The sequence below is a fragment of the Periophthalmus magnuspinnatus genome, chromosome 9 (genome assembly GCF_009829125.3).
Source record: "Periophthalmus magnuspinnatus isolate fPerMag1 chromosome 9, fPerMag1.2.pri, whole genome shotgun sequence".
Classification (NCBI taxonomy): Eukaryota; Metazoa; Chordata; class Actinopteri; order Gobiiformes; family Gobiidae; genus Periophthalmus; species Periophthalmus magnuspinnatus.
In genome coordinates this window covers 26,677,399-26,694,874 of record NC_047134.1, presented here as the reverse complement: position 1 = coordinate 26,694,874, position 17,476 = coordinate 26,677,399, and the positions used below count along the sequence as shown (strand labels likewise).

Below are 17,476 nucleotides of genomic sequence, written 5' to 3'. Positions count from 1 at the left end.
ATGTATCATTTGTAATCAATATCACTACATTTAACCCTTTACAAATTCACAGTACTTGTGTAAAATGCTTTTACTTTTTACTCTTAAAGTACATTTTTATACGGGTAGGCCTACTTAAATACTTCAACTTAAATTGTTTTGTTTTTTTTCATGTGATAATTTTAGTTTTACTTGAGTAACTTTTTTCCTCTGTATCTGTACTTTTACTTAAGTAACACAGCTGAGTACTTCATCCACCACTGGCAGAAGTAACACTCTACTCACACCAGTCAGTTTTAAACATGTTTATTATGTAACTGAATGAAAAGCTTTGATGACACACAGAAAAGATATCAGCCAAAATCAGCACGGCTCTCCACCTCAGCCAAATGACCAGACCAGTGGCTCGTTTTTAAATTAAAATCGTGAAAAAGTTACAGAAATGCCACCGCCCTCGTCAGTGAAGTCAAAACTAACGTGAACGTGACCTCCCCACTCAATCTCGTCATTTGACTCGACAAAACCTTACAAAAATCCAGATTATTTCCAGGTTTGACAGACAGGTAACACTTGATAAAAAAAAATACACTTTGGCACTAAACACTTGAAATGCCAAAATCACATCGAGGGAGAAACATTGAGCTAAGATTTACAGTAGCCATTTTAGTTGTAGTCTTGTAATGATTCAAATCAAAACAGACCGCCCTTATGTCTCCACACCTCATTACAGTACATCGCTCTACAAATCTGGTAGTGTCAAATACTCTCCCATAAACAAAAGCAGAAACAAAACTACAGGTTGCCAAAAATTCCTCATTTGATTATTGTTGTAAAATAATACTTAAAATATCATTCCGCACGACTAGAACATATACTCTTGTTAATCTGAATAATTACGATACATGTATACACTATAAGGATACAAAGTGCTTGCTGTGTTTGTAACATTAATACTAGCCTAATAAAATCTGCACTACATTAAGAACGCGCTCGTAGTGATCTGGTAAAGAAATGCTGTAAACAACTGTACACACAACGTGATTAGTACTGGGACAAAAACAATGAAATTCTCTATTCAAATAGTAGTGAGAACAAAAATCTAAATTTGATATTGCGACAAACTAAATATATGGCGATAACATCAAGGTCCCCCCCCAAAAAAAGGTTTAAAATCTGTAAAAAGGCAGATTTTATTACAGAATTATGATATTATTTTCGCTATTAGTGGAGTTCAACAGTGGCCGCTAAAACGCTGGTTCGGAACTAAATTTCTCATTGTTTTTTCCCATTGACTTTCTGAAAAAAAAAAAAAAAAAAAAAGTTTGAAATGTAAAATCTGTTCTCTAAATCTGTTTTGATACTTAATAAACCACATTTTGCTGAATCTTGAATCCCGAATCTCTTAATATTTGTATTTTCTATGGGAAAAATGAATGGAAAACTTACTTCCAGAAACAAAACATACGATCACTGTTGCGTTCCATTAGCCTTGCTTTTTGTCTCTTAAGTTTTTAGTTTGAAACAGTTTGACAAATGAAGGTATGTACATTTGCTTTAATATAACTGAAATGATTGTATCTGAAAGTATATTGAAATGTAGCAATATTATCGCAAAATTTAACAGCCGTATATTGCACATTAAAATAACATCCAATAGAGTACAGCCCTAAATAAAGGATTACATTTCACATGCTAATGAATACGCAAACACCGTTATCATTATATACGTCATTTTGTAAGTATTTAGTAAACTACAAATTTCCTTTTCGTGTTAAGCGTTTCTTAAATAATCTTCAAAAATAATTTAAAAAAAGGATAAGAAAAAAAATAGCCCCAAAATTCTCAAAAAATCATTTTCCTAATCCCAATTTTTGCAAGAGACTAGTAATGTATAACCCCACCACTAGATGGAGCTAAACCTCATCTACTGCACAGCCAAATTTACACTGTACATATCTGATGGCACATTCGCAATAACTGTATGTGATGCATGTGAAATCTATCTGAAACGCTTTTCCAATCTTCTTCTTCATGTACAAAAACAATCAGAAAACAATACAATGTTACAATCATAGACAGTATGGACTTCCACAACCTTTTCCGATTGTCTTTTCCTCTATATCCCAGAACGGATTTCATGAAAAAGGCCTGAATACAAAATTACATGTACCGAGCAGCAAACACTTGTGATTATTTCAAAAGAAAACACATTTTCAAACATATATTAAGACATTTTTTGCGACCACATGGGGCAAAAACATAACATATTCACATTTGTCAGCGTATACTCGAGCTTTTGTGATAACTGAACACGGAAAAGCAGTACTTGTATCTGTTTATGAGTTTATGATTAAATGTTATTTGTGATGGTAAAGGCGTAACAATGGCGTCCGGCTCTTCACTATAATGAACTGCACATATATAATAACACCGATATGTCCAAGTGTAGTACTGTAGCTTCCTCTATACAAGATGTGTATTCAAAGCTGAGTATCCCATTAATACGATACACAAAGAGGTTTTAATGTCGGATTTAAATAGTCATTTGTTGCTGTAATGTGTTTTTGAAGTCTGTTTTTTTATATTTCAATTTGTTAGTCTGTTAATGAGATAAACATAAAAAAAAAACCCAGTATTTACAGTGTTACTGGTTAAGAAAACAGTTGTTTTTTTTTACGTTGAGGATGTTTTGTTCAGTCATACGAGCTTCGATGTCAAGGGGGTCAAGAATGATAAAAAATTAGGCCCGTTGTCGTAGCGATTAACAATTTAAAACAAGATAGTGTATCTTTTGAATGGGGGAAAAGTCCATAAATCATTGCGTATAACAGGATTCTGAAACTCATGAATAGGGACTGGTTTTGATACCGTTATGATGATTAAAGATGTAGATTATTTTAATACTGCCGCGCAAAAGTTCAATTTTGTTCTGTATAGTTTTATTTTCAGTAAAGAATGAGCATCTAGTTCAGCTCCTTTTAGGATATACTAGTCCGGTCCTTATAACTCACTATTTACCATGATAAGAATTCAATACTTTGGACCGTATTACTTAAATTACTGAAACAAATACAACAAAAAAATAACAAAAATGTAATGGGTAACAACACGTCACAGCTTCTGAAAATGTCACTGATGTTTTTTGTATGAAATATATCATAACATGACCATCCCTGCAGGGTTTTTACATCGAACTTCTACTGTACTTTGGCATATCATAATATAAATGTGCTGGCTTGTCCATAAAGAGCCATTCATGAAGCGACCTAAACATTTTGAGACAAGCGAGCCATTGTAACACGCTAATACCACAGCTCCATTAAAGTTATGTACAGGCTTAAATGGCAATGAATTTCACATTAGGTTTTCCAGTTTCTTCATAATGTAATATGTTCATTTCAATACCAAACAATAGCTACTATATTAAACACAAAGTAAATTGACTTCTGTTTTTTATCCCTTCAATGTGCACTGTAAGGCACTACGTGGTTCTGCTTTGACTGTAAGTAATGACAGATTTTCCTTTTAAAACTATTATATCACAAAAATATATTCTTGTTAGAGTTTAGATCGGACCCAAATACCAGACCCGGTCCGAGCCTGAACAGTCTGAACCCGACCCAGACCCGGGGATTCATAGAACCAGTGTTACATTAAAGGTTCAATATTATGCTAAATTTACTCTTGTGAGATTTAAGCCATGTTAGAGCGTTGTTACATCATCAAAAACATAGCTGGAGTTGTGTTTTTTTCACTCACATATATTTTAGTAATGTATTATTAGTCTGTCTACATCTCCAAAGCTCAAAATGCTCTGTTCCACCTTATGATGTCATGCAGTGGTAGTTTTGAAGTTAACATCTACCTTTTATGTTTTGTTCAGTAGACACTGGTAGCTCCAGAGCTGAAATCATCCAAATGATTCTGGTGAAGGTGTGTGGAGTTTAGAAACACATTGGAGCACTTCCTGTATTGCCACATGACATCACAAGGTGTTTTCTGTTTGAGAGAAGAATTCGGCCTAAATATGCAGGTTTGTGTGTTAAACGTGTGAAACAAAACACAACTCCAGGTCTGTTTGTGATGAGGAAACAACATTAAAACATAGATCAGAAAATAGTGTAATGTGGGTCTCGGGCCAAAATCAAATAAGATCATCTTCGTGTAGCGTTAGTGTAACTGTTTTTGAGTTTTGTTTTTTCATATAAAAATACAACACAATACAATCGAGCAACATAGGAATGCTTAATACGTGTGCTGTGTTGTCTTCTTTTTTTTTTTTTTTTACATTTTCCTTTCTATGAAAAATAGATCTTCATTCAAAATGCCATAACTAGAATGTGCTTGTCTTTTACCAACTACCTCCTCCTTTTGAGATTAAGACTGGAAAATCTTGATAACAAGCGGTTTAGGAGTCCGTAACACTTGTACACCATAAGCTTAATACTGTCTCTCTGCATCCCATTAAAAATACAGATGCAACAAGTTCTTTTCACAGTTCCCTTTTAGAAAACATATTTGGCATTGATAATTAAATGTTTTTTTCTGTATGTTTTCACTGTGAGAGGTGTCCAAACAGATCCGGGGTGATGTAGTCCACGGGCATGGCGGGCAGGGATTTGAGCGGGTGTTGCGATTGACAGGAGGGGGGCGGGGCTTGTTGTTGTGGGGGCGGGTTTAGCAGCAGACTGTGCTGACTGTCCACTTCCTGTACCACTGTGTAGTCTGCCACAGGGGTGAATGGGGGGGACTGGGGGGAGTCGGGGGTCAGGATGTAGGGTGACTGCTGCTCCTCTATGGGGTTGGGATCCACGGTTTGCAGCGGGACGGTCTGGTAGCCCTCATTGGAGACTGGTGATGTCGAGGGAGTGCTATTTTGTTTAATCTCTGTATTTTCTGGATCCACAACCAACAGCTGAAAATGTATGTCTTTTGCGTTATCGTCACAAGTTTCCTTCTTACTTCCCTTTTTGGCATCTTCCTGGTTCTCTTGTGCTCGAAGCTGCTGTCCAGGAGACAGGACCACCCCTCCAGACGGCATCACGTTGCTGACCTGGGCGTAAAAGTCTGTGTTGACCCAGGTTTGGGGTGCTGTGGTTTGGTCTCTGTCGGCAGAAGCCTCTCTATCCTCCGGCTGTCCCGGTAATAGGGTTGCCATGGGGATGAGAGGGTCCTGGTCAGGGTGATCTAAATCGTAACAGCTGGCCCGGCCGGAGTCATCATCAGGAAAGCTGAAAATAAACCAAAACAATCTTCTTTGAGTTTGAATTTTTGAAGCAGAAGAAGCGCATCTAAACTCCCAGGATAAGTACCTATTAATATTTACAAATGGCATAATGCAACACTAATACAATTTTACAGTATCTAGTAATGTCCCACCGCATAACTTTTTAGCCAAAACATAAACTATAAAAGCATGTATTTGTATATGTATGCAAGCCTGCTCCTTACTATGAGCAGGCTTGCATCTCCACAAACCTTAGCCTGGATGAAACCTAAGTGCTGCTCTGTGATTGGTTTGACCAGCTGCTTAACCTTACAGCTGGAGTCTCTCAAGATGGATTCTTGTGAGTTTGTAAACTCACAAATATCATGAGAATCCATCTTGCTTTGCAAAGGTTAGTTTTCACAGTATGATATAAAACACATTATCTCAATGGAGTATGTTCTGATTGTCAATTTCCATGTTCCGTCTCTATAGTTATGCAGTTTGTTGTAAATGATGTTTAATAATTAACTGCAGAAATAATCAGAAGTTTGATTTTCTCTATAAGGAACAAATTACTTGAATAAATTGAAAGTATAGTCATGTTCAGTATATTTCCCATAGCAGTTTCATCCCCCTCCCAGCAAGTCTGAGCACATGATTTCTATACATGTCTATTTACCAGGTTGCATTGGAGCTCCCTATATGCATGTGGTTTCCGACTTGTTGGGACAGAGCCAAGAGCCTTTGGGTGTCGGAGCCCTGGTTGTCTTCTTTCTCTGAAGAATCGGCTCCGTCAATGTCAACTTCTATGAACTCCACCCAGGGCTCGTCCTGGTAAAAGTCAGGCGCATGTGCAGAGAGGCCGCCCATTCCACCTCCACTCAGGATCAAATTTAACTCCTCTAATTTACCTTTCTGCAAAAACATTGACAAATGCACTGTGTTACTGTTTTAGTACTTACATTTTAATATGATGTTGTGTTATATTATAATATTTGTCATTTATTAATGTCTTTCTTATTCTGTAAAGCACTTTGAATTACTTTGTGTACTAATTGTGCAATACAAATAAACTTATCTTGCCTTTCCTAGAATTTTAATAGATTGTGATCTCAATACTGTATCTGTGGCTTTTCCAGAATTGTCCCTTGATGCTGTTATACAAGTGTTTTACTCCATACCTGCTGATAGTTTTAGTGGTCAAAAGTGCTAGGCGAATGTGATTTTACCTCATTAGACAAGATGCTGTTCACTCTGTTTATTGAGTGCATGCTATAACTAAATAAAATAGGATGATATGACTAAGAAGAAAGGCACAATTTTGAAACTGTTGATCATGGGATCCTCTTACAGACACTAGAGGACTGTGTTGGAATCTCTGGTACTGCACTAAACTCGTTCAAGTGTTACCTAGAAGACAGGAAGAACTTTGTTGAAATTCAAAACTGTGTCTCAGATCACATGGTCCTGACCTGTGGGGTGCCCCAGGGATCAATCCTGGGACCCCTTTTGTTCAATCTCTACATGCTACGATTAGGCCCATTAATACGCAGCAATAATGTGTCCTACCACAACGATGCAGATGACACTCAGATTTATGTCTCACTGGCAGCAATTTTTGCCAGCTAAACTCAGACAAGACTGAAGTCATCATCTTTAGCCCACAGGAACAAAAAGAAAGTGTCAGCAATCAACTCCAGTCTCTCTCTCTAAACTTCAAATCAGGCTAGAAATCTAAGGGACAGTAACTGTAATAATGCACTCGGCTTGAACAGCTACATCAAATCAGTAACATATGCAACTTATTACCATCTAAAAACAGCAAAAAATCAAATGTATACTGTCAAAACCAAACTTAGAGAGGCTTATCCATGCATTTGTCTCCAGTAGGTTAGACTACTGTAACGTTACTGTACTGGTGTTCTGTTAAGTTTCATTCACACATGTTTAACACACAAACCCTGCATGTTTAAGATGAGTTCTTCTCTCAAACAGGAAACATTCTGTTCCACCTTGTGATGTCATGTAGTGATACAGGAAGTGCTCCACTGTGTTTTTAAACTCCATACACCTTCACTAGAATCATTTGGATTTCAATTTAAGCCCTGGAATTTTCAGTCTCTACTGAACTAAAGGTAAAACGTAGCTGTTACCTTGAAAACTACCACTTCATGACATCACAAGGTGGAACAGAGCATTTTGAGCTTTGGAAATGTAGACAAATGAATAAACCAGGATTACTCAAACATGCGTGAATGAAACAAACACAACTCCAGGTACGTTTTTGAGGAGGTAACAATCTAATTGCAAATAGAATACAAGTGCAAAAATCACAATAAGTTTCCATTCAAAGTTGCACAATAAAGGTTGGAACAACATCTAGTACTTTATAACTCCTGTATTTGATACATGTTGTACAAAACTATGCAGCATTTGATGCTCTAAAGCTAATTTTGTTCCTATGACAATGCCAATAAAGTGTTGAATCTCGACATACACCCCTGCATTGTTGAGATTTCAAAAGAGGTGCAGCAGACAAAACCAACCACAGGACTGTTTATTATAGTCATAAACAATGTACCCGAGGGTCTGAGTTTTTAGGACACACTTCACCTGACAGTAATTTACCTTTAACACAATACTAAAAGTGCCGCCGCCCACACTCTATTTCCAATTATCTGTAATGGTCCTGCTGTCCTTTAGTTAGTAAAAAACACTTCACCTGTTTTAATTTGAAATTATTATGGGACATTTTTAGTGTGATAATCATAGCAGGGCATTGGACAATAAAACGACACCGACGCAGAGGGCAGAGGGTGACTGTGGCTTAGCGCGCCCAGGCTAATATTGACACATGGAGGGCCTGCTTTTAATCCCAATTACAATGGAAATAGAACCAAAGCAACGCTGGTTATACAACACCCTTTGTGTAACCACTTTGCTACATAAACAATGCTAGCTGCTAAAAGACAACATCTGGCCCCCTCTCGTCGTATTATTCTATTGATAAGTGAGATACAGTATTAGAGTCTGGTGGTGTTTCAAAGTTCATTACAAAGCAAAAGCCCAATCAAAATCTAGATACTACAATTATTTTAAACACTGGATTTTTAGACAATACAATGACATTTTCAAAACAACATCATAATCATACTAGTGGCTCTCGAACTGGGGTAACGCCTAAAGGAACTCGTGTACTCAGGTGGTACATGGAATCCTCTGCAATTCCACATATTTGTCCTCCTTTGGGTTAGTATTTGCTTAGAAGTAATAAAGCAATTGTGTAGCCCTGTTGTAGACGTAGTTTAGGCATGATTTTAATTTGGTGGTACTTTAAAAGCCAAAGATTTTCTACGGTGGTATTTGGTGTGAAAAGTCTGAGAACCACTGCAATACAGGAAAAGACAAATTAGTCTTATACTAAAAAAATAGTTTTGATACTTGTTCAAATGAGTATCTAGTTTAAACACTACCTTTTGTATCTATCAGTATTTGGGTATAGATCATAGATTGTATATCTAAATGGAGGTAGCTAACCCGCTAGCCACCGTGTTTCTAATAAGAAATTAGCATGGGCGCACATCCGGCTCAATTGACTATGGCTCCAATTCACTTTACATTGAAAAAGTGTCACCTCTCTCTGTGACTTCTGCACTGAGCCTCATGATTTTGGTCTTCAAATGTTCATATTAACCTGCTCTTCATGATCCTGGTGTGTTTATTTAACTATTTTGCTCATTAATCAAGACATAAACATTAATAACAGACAAATCATGTGCCTTCTTTCATTGAGGTTGCTCCTGCTAGCATTAGCAACAGGTTTGATTGACAGTGTTGCTAAGCGGCCACTCTCTTAGTTCACTTCTTTATACAGTCTATAATTTAGATTCTTGACAACTAAAGTAGAGCCTAATAATAATAATAATAATAATAATAATAATAATAATAATAATAATAATAATAATAATAATAATAATAATAATAATAATAATAATAATAATAATAATACAGCTACCTCTATTTTTTTATTAAAATCATGGGGATTTTTTAAGATTTGTGGGTGAAATTTGTGAATTTTAAGACAAACCTTTAGCAGTTCTGAGTCTATTCCCTTTATTTTAGGTGCTGGGACTGGAGGCAGTAGAATCATTATTAATCTGAAACAAAAGTAACAATAAGATTGTTATTTAAAAACAGATAATGTGAGACACATGTTGCAATTTTACCTTTGGTGCTGAGACACAACGATAAACATAATGATAATAAAGATGCCAGATATTCCAAATATGAGTGCCAGCATGACGGGGAAGCTGGTTCCTAAAAAAGTAACACATTTTTTAACATATTCTAGTTCCTAAAATGTTCCCTAAATAATATCTATATAAATCGTCTTACCATCGTCACCACTGCCCTCGATTTGAATAAAGATGGATTTGCTGAACTCTCCAAACTTAACGAAAGCCTTCATCTTACTGCGAATGTGCACCTCGTACTCGCGTCCGACGTGTAGCCCGTAGATCGTCTGCTGAGGGTCGTACTGGATCTCCAACTATAACAGAGCAATCTTACATGAGTTTTCTTGTGATTTTAATGTCTTTCTTATTCTGTAAAGCACTTTGAATTACCTTGTGTACGAATTGTGCTATACAAATAAACTTGCCTTGCCTTGCCTTTTCTTGTCTCCATGGAGATAATATTGTTTTTGTTTTTTTTCATGGAATAATACACAATATAGCACTCCTGATTGACATGTGTGTTACTCTGAATGAAGATCTACACATTATCAAGCTGGGATGGCTCTCACTGAAAGACATCGGAAAACACGGAACGTCACGGCGATTATTTGAATCTGATTGGTCGAAGCGTCGCATCAGCGGAACGAGACAAAAAAGGTGGGGCACGCTCCAATAGAACATTATATAGTGCACCTTTTTAGACCATTTTTAGATGTATGAGTTGGAATGTAATCTGACCAAACACATATTCTGGGTCATAATATTTTTAAAAGCCATTCAAAATCACACCTGAAACAAAAAAGTTCAAATACTAATATATTTTGTGTATCGCTTTTGTCCAAATAGCTCAATATGGGAAGGGTGACCAAAACTTTGACTTGAGTAATACATTTTTAAAGTAACTGTATTCTTACTTGAGTAAAAATCCGAAAACTATTCTTGAGTTTCTTCAATCTAATGCAACACAACACTTCCCACCCCCTATTAACATTCCCAAACAAGAGAGAACAATTTGTTTGTAATTGCAAATTAAGTAGTACAGTCACAGAGGAAGCTTCTAAAAACAGTTGTCCCCGTGCTTTGGGTGGACAGGCGGGCCAGGGGGTAAAAATTATGAGCTTGTTCAGGGTCCCATGGCCTCTGACCCACCGATCCCTCCCTGCACTTCCTTCAAGGAGCCTGAGATTTCCCAGAGGGCTTTGCTCTGGCTTCCAGAGGCTTGCCAACAAAGCTACATACTGCCCTTCAGCCCAAAGAGTTCACGGGAGGGGGCTGAAATACAATACTGTCCCTGCAGCGTACATACACTTTACTCAAGACAGCAAAAGCATATGGGCAAGTATGAAATGAATATTGATAAGAACTATGTGGATTTAAAATAGCTATCATATCGTAGTAGTAGTATGTAATGTAAGAATGTGGGTAATCCTACTTATGCATAGTTTTTCAAGATTATATTAACATCGTTGTGAACAGCCACAGCACGGGGAGGACTGTAGAGTCGCCTGCTGTAAAACATCTCTTTTGCTCAGTCTTCTCAGCGAAAGGATCTAAACTTTGGAACTTTTTACCTGCTCACATAAATACTAACACCAGATTGTTCACCTTGAAACAACAAAGTCCCGGCTTCTGTGTCATCATGTGTAAACTGTCTGTGTGAAAGAGTACAGAGGGAGGGGCTGAGAAAAAGTGAAATGTGCGTGTCTGTTTTGATATTGACAAATGCACTGTGTCTGTTGCTTTATCTACAAATAATGCCACAGCTTTTTAGTGAAATTTGAGCAGGTTTAAAAGCTCTTCTGGGGACTGGTTTTGTGAATGAGCCTAGGCTATAAACACTGTGATACCCGCATTAGATTACAGAACTGTTAATCTATGCTTGTTATATCTGTCCCTATTCAAATAAACAATTAAAAAACAAAAGTTAGCTGTACTGTATCTTTTTTGCATGATGTATTATTTTGAATGTGTGTTATGGAGCCGTTCCTTGCACTGGAAAATTTGATTAAAACACATAAAATAAAAGCAGTGGCTGTTGTGGTGCTTAAAAATTTCTGAGAGTAGACTTTTAAGCAGCTCTGTTTGTGAACAAGTCTCTCCTTGTCTCTGCACCAAAGTACATCTCTGACATGTGAGCGTCATATGAACCATGTCGCACTCTAAGGACCGGCCTCCTGCTGGGGCCCCGAGTCAGGACTAAACATGGATAATCAGTGTTTCCGTTTTCTGCAGCTAAAACCTGGATCAGTCTTCCTGAAGATGTGAGACAGGCCTCTACTTTGACAATGTTTAAATTCAGGCTCAAAACGGTTCTGTTTATCTGTGCATATGACTGAAAGGTTTTAATCTGCACTCTTCTGTTTTAATGTTCATGATGATTATTTTTGTTTTAATTTGTTGTATTGTGATTTTAATGTATTTCTAATTCTGTAAAGCACTTTGAATTACTTTATGTGCGAATTCTGCTATACAAATAAACTTTCCTTGCCTGTTCTTGTCTATTATAAGCACAAAAACTCTTTGAACACCACATTTGCAGCCATTTTGGATTGTGGCTGTTTGCATAGAGTTAGACAGTTAACTCATTTACTCTGTGTACTTAAAAATACACGTTAATGTCTATTGTTGGTTATGGCTCCACTCCCTCCCTGTGTCTGAGTTTCCTTCAGGCACTCCGCTTTCCCCATCAACCCGACAGATTTCTCTAAGACAAACCATAGCCTAACCTTAACCTTAATATAAACTGTTCTATTGTGTTTGTTTTTGTCAGATGAAAGGTAAGCAACACGTACATTTTTCCACTTAGTCGAGTTGAGTTCTCTGTACTGGAGCTCGTACTCTACGCGCATCCATCCGCTCTTGACGTCTGCGGAGGGCGGAGGTTTCCAGCTGACCAGCACGTCGTAACTAAGGCCAGAGGGGCTCAGGTTCAACAAGGTCCAGTTCAGAGCCACGGGAGGGTCTGGAATCACTGAGGAGGGAAAACATTTGTTAGGAGGGTGCAACCTAATCAAGTTTTTAACAGGATTATAGCTACAAACAATTACAAAAACTGAAAAAACAATCCTGTATTGTCTTGCATTTGTCCCCGTTCACTGTCCTGTACTAAATTCAAATTCTGATTTCAGATCATAGACGCACAAACAAAAAATAAAAACACTGATATGACACATTTAAGAGTGTATTATTCTTCTACATATTAGGTGTTGAAGTACAGGGTGTCCATAAAGTCTCTTTATAATTTTAAAACATAATCACAATGGCTATTGAAAAGATATATTAATTTGATTTGTTCTATTGTACTCAGTGGTTACACAAGGCACAGTGTGTATCATGGGGTTTATGGGGCTGTAAGATGTCGTGTTTTGAACAATGATACGGGACTTTATTGAACTAAAGCAAAAGATACAGATGCGATTACAACCACTAATGAGGCCGTGCTACAGCAAACATGGCAACAAAATTAAGTACCGTCTTGATGTGCTTCATGTGACTAACGTGCCCATATAGAGGTGCATTAAATGAGGTAAAAACTTTGGAAACCACTGAGTACAATAGAAAAAGTCTGATTAAGATATCTCATCAACTGCCTTTGTAATACATTTGTTTATTGTAAAGATACGTTATAAACACCCTGTACATACATTCTACATTATTTCAATTATGACCCAAATAATCACGTTTCAAGATGTTTTTTTTTTTTTTTTTTTCCATAATCCAGCTCCCCTAGCATTTGTAGCATCAGCATCTGCAATCACAATCCAATTCAGTAGAAACAATGATATGATAGATATACATTTACTATGACAAAATGTGAATCCATCCATAATGTGAATGTGTGGTGTGATACAATGGGGCTGGTGAAACAGATAAGCAGGTGCCATTTGAGCGCTGAGCTGTTACAAAACAAATGGGCATCACTGGACAAAACAGACTCTGTCCAGAACAAGTAAATGATCATAATCGTGCCATTTTCCCCTACACGGCTCTATATTTATTCTGAACAATATATTTTATGGAACAATGTGTCACAGTCATCTGCTGGTGCTGAGCTCAATTTAGTAAAAGGAGTGAGTGTTGCTTTAAAGCTACATTAAATCTATATTATTCAAGAATAAAATCTTCATATATAATTCGATTGGTCAACCCGTCCCTGTTGTATTCTCATATATCACACTAGATGCTGTCTACTGCAGTCTGATACTGTGCCAGCTTTGGTCTGACAGAAGAAGACCAGGTGAGTCTGAACAATGGCCAGGTGAGGGGAGGGGGAACAGGTTTCTGCCATAAACTCACAGATGGTAGCTTTAAATCCAACAAAAAGGACGCTTGTAAATCATTTCTATCACCTATCCACACAAGGCATAACTTTGCAAATATGTATTATTTATGAGCATTCACACACACAAAATCGCACATTATTCAAGGATAAACTCTCTATGGAAATGTGGCTGCTTTGCTCGGAATGTTCCACAGTTTGGCAATAAAAATGATATATCTTGCATTTATTCAATTAGAGGGCGTTTTATTGCTAAAAACTATTCCTTGATAAAGACAGAAAAACAACATAAGCATTCTTACTGTGCGACTCACCTCTCCACAGATCTAGCCTATAACTTGTAACGCCTGCTTGTCTCCATGGAAACAGATACTTGAAACACTCCAGGCAAAGCAACACCATCTTGCAGGAGTGTGATTGAATGTGGCTTTTTGATGTGAAATAATTTCCTTAATAAAGTTTGTCTAATCTCTACGGAGACAAACAATTGGTGGACCCTTAATCAGAAAAGTTAAGTAGTACACCTTTAAAGAAGAATACTGCTAAAACGACATATTACATTCAAAAATATATCGATTTCTCACCGATATAGGGCAAAGTAAAGCAGTCGTCTTCATTGGCATATGTCACATTATGAACATGGAGCTCCAGACAGTATGTGTCCCAGGCCGTGGTGTGGTTAGCGTCGAAGAAACACTCCTGGTTTAGGTAATTATACTGAGGACACTCGTTACGGTCGGTCTTTCCAGGGCTGTGAAGCAGACAGATAAATATGTTAACAAGTGAACTTAGGCCTGTCATCATAATGCATTTTGAAGTGCAATATTTTGCAGTAAATATAAATGATAAATGATAATATTGAAACCAAACCCTAAAGCAGAATTATCCCCAAAACACGATTCTAAATGTATAATATTGTTAAAAAAATATGAGCTGCAATAAATAAATAGCAGAATGCAACACTTAAGTAGTTGTATCTATAATGTGCATAGACTGTATAAATGGACAAAGCTAACCTGCTAGACGCCGCGTTTCAAATAGCTCCACTGACTCTGGCTCCAATTCACTTGACATTAAAAAACTGTCACCTCTCTCTCTGTAAGTGCTCTACGTGATTTTTATTTTGCTATTGTGTCTGTAACTCAAGATGTGAACATTAATAACAAACAAATCAGGCGCCTTCTTTCCCTGAGGTCACTTCCGCTAGCATTAGCAACAGGTTTGATTGACAGTGTTGCTAAGCTTCCGCTCGTTACTTTCAACAGCCTCGCTCCGGATTGGCTCTTTGGTTGCTATGATACTCGTGGTCGAATTTCCTAATATGCAACTTGGCTCCAAATTCGTCCCTGTAACTGCTAGCTTCATTTGACTGTAGCCGAACGTTACGGGTGACATCACACTCACTTAGTCCACTGCTTTATACAGTCTATGCTAATGCGTCCTGGAAGTTCATAACTCAACTTTCTACAGCTCAAATCTTATCATAGTGCTGCAAAATCACTAAAATATTCCCATTAGTACAAAGAAAAAGTCCCCATGATAAAAATTGACCCCCAAAAATAATTCCATCGGTCATGTATTGAAAGCTAAGTCCAAATAGTATTCATCGTGACAGGTCTAAGTGGAATGGCGTATGTTTAATGGGTAGAACGGTAGAACGTTAAAAGCTGTACCACTATTTCCTCATGTGAGCGCAATGTGTCTTGTTCCAGTACAGATATAAGCAGCTGCTGAGGTCAAAGAAAGAGTGCAACATTAAATGCACAAGTACCTTTTCCTTTCATAGAAAACCTTGAGATCTTCAGGAGACGAGATGTTCTGGAAACTGCCAGTGCTCCACCAACAGCTGAACGTGGCCATCTCTCTCGAAATGCACTCAGTGAAATGAGGCACAAGGGGAGCTGCAAAACAAAATACACTTAATTTGACACATTATAGACATTATAATCACTCCTGCTGATTTTGAAGTATCTGGTGAGTTATGAAATACCTATTTGTAGCGATGACTAAATCAAACTAAGTAGAACAGATGCCTTATGTCAAATCTTGTCCCTTTGTAAATGAAAAATACTATACTATTAACCGCTAGATATGCAATGAAGAGGCAAGTTTATTTGTAACACACGATTAGGCCTGTCACGATCACATATTTTGAAGTTAAAGATGATAAATAATACTAAATGATAATACTGAAACTAATTTATACCACTGACCAAGTGCAGATTTAAACCACAAAACTATTCTAAATGTACAATACTGTTAGAAAATCATGAGCTGCAATAAATAAACATCAGAATGAAACACTTAAGTCATTATTTTGCATCTGTAATGAGTCATAAAAGTTATTAATTCAACCTTTTATGGCTTAAATCTTATTATCTAACCAGTCATATGCCCAGACTGCTAAACAGAACCACTTTGAGCCAAGATCTGGGTAGAGGAGGCCTGTGTCACATCTTCAGGAAGGCTGTTTCAGATTATAGCTGCTTAAAAATGAAACGCTGATTCTCCATGTTTAGTCCTGACTCTGGGCACCAGCAGGAGGCCGGTCCCTGAAGTCCTCAGAGTGCCGGAGTCGGAGATGTACTTTGAGCCTCGTGAAGCCAGTGCAGAGACCTGAGTTCAGGACTCGTGTGTTCAGAGCTTCCAGGATAAACGATTTGAGCATTTGCTTTTTCATTTCCCATTTTCCTTCCGTTCCTGTCCATATATTTCCGGCTAAATAGAAGCATAAAATTCACATGTCCTGTTTTTTTTTTGCTGGCCCCGGTTCCACACTCTGACTCAGCCTCTCCAGTGCTCTTCGTCACTCATCATCATCGCCACCTCCCTCGCTCTGCCAAACGGCCAGCGCAGTTTCTCATCTGGCTCTGAGGAACAGGGCCTACTGCAACCATAAATAAAGCACTGAGGGTATCATTGATTTCTGCTGCACTCCTCTCTCTGCTCCAGTATAAATCACCGCCCGCTCAGAACATAAACACGGCTCAGCCCCACACGCAGGACAGATACCAACAACAAAACAACCATTTCAACTCTTTGCAACAGTGTCCGAAGGAGACAAGTCTGTCAAATCTATTTCACAGAACAGATAGTGAAGATTTAAAGAGCCCATATTACGCTATTTTCTGATCTATGTTATAATGTTGTTTACAGTGGTCCCTCACTATATCGCGGTTCACCTTTCGCGGCCTCACTGTTTCAGATTTTTTCTGTGTATGAACGTGCATTGTGTTCTGCGTCCTGATTGGCTGAGGGACTGTAGACCATTGTCCATCAGTCTCCTCTGTGCCGTGTCTCCTGTACAGCACAGAATGTGTTCAGACAAATTTACATAAATGTTGGATCGCAGTGTGACTCTGAAGTGCTGTATGTTTGCAAGTTTTCTCCTCAACAAAACCCACAATGTTAATGAAACATTCTGCATCGACAAATTTCAGAAACGAGGAAGGGGGAATGTGAGAAAATGTTAATGTCTGTCTGAGAAAAGTGCATAAAATGTGTGGTGAGAAATTTTACAGCCTTAAAACATATATAATAATTGCAAAAAATAAAGCTGACTACTTTGTGGATTTTGCCTATTACCGATTATTTTTAGAACGCGACCCCCACATTAAACAAGGAACCACTATATTCATCAAAAACATACCTGAGTTTAGCGCACAAAGCTGCAAATGAAACTCGTCGAGGCTGGCAGTTATAGGGGCGAATCTGGAGCCGAGTTCCATATTTGAATTTCCAACCATGAGTATCATAGCAACCAAAAAACCAATC

General features: G+C 37.7%; 1 protein-coding gene across 1 annotated transcript in view; it reads right to left on the bottom strand.

Moving 5' to 3' along the window:
* Nucleotides 1–269: 269 nt before the first annotated feature.
* ghra (growth hormone receptor a) overlaps nt 270–17,476 on the bottom strand; it is a 48,189-nt gene continuing 30,982 nt past the window's right edge. The window contains exons 3-10 of the mRNA XM_033973140.2: nt 15,474–15,603; nt 14,287–14,453; nt 12,216–12,394; nt 9,584–9,737; nt 9,415–9,505; nt 9,276–9,345; nt 5,868–6,103; nt 270–5,210 (exon numbers count right to left, since the gene is read on the bottom strand). Of these exons, the coding sequence (XP_033829031.1) occupies nt 4,535–5,210; nt 5,868–6,103; nt 9,276–9,345; nt 9,415–9,505; nt 9,584–9,737; nt 12,216–12,394; nt 14,287–14,453; nt 15,474–15,603 (1,703 nt within the window). The 3' untranslated portion in view covers nt 270–4,534. The remainder of the gene's footprint in view (nt 5,211–5,867; nt 6,104–9,275; nt 9,346–9,414; nt 9,506–9,583; nt 9,738–12,215; nt 12,395–14,286; nt 14,454–15,473; nt 15,604–17,476) is intronic.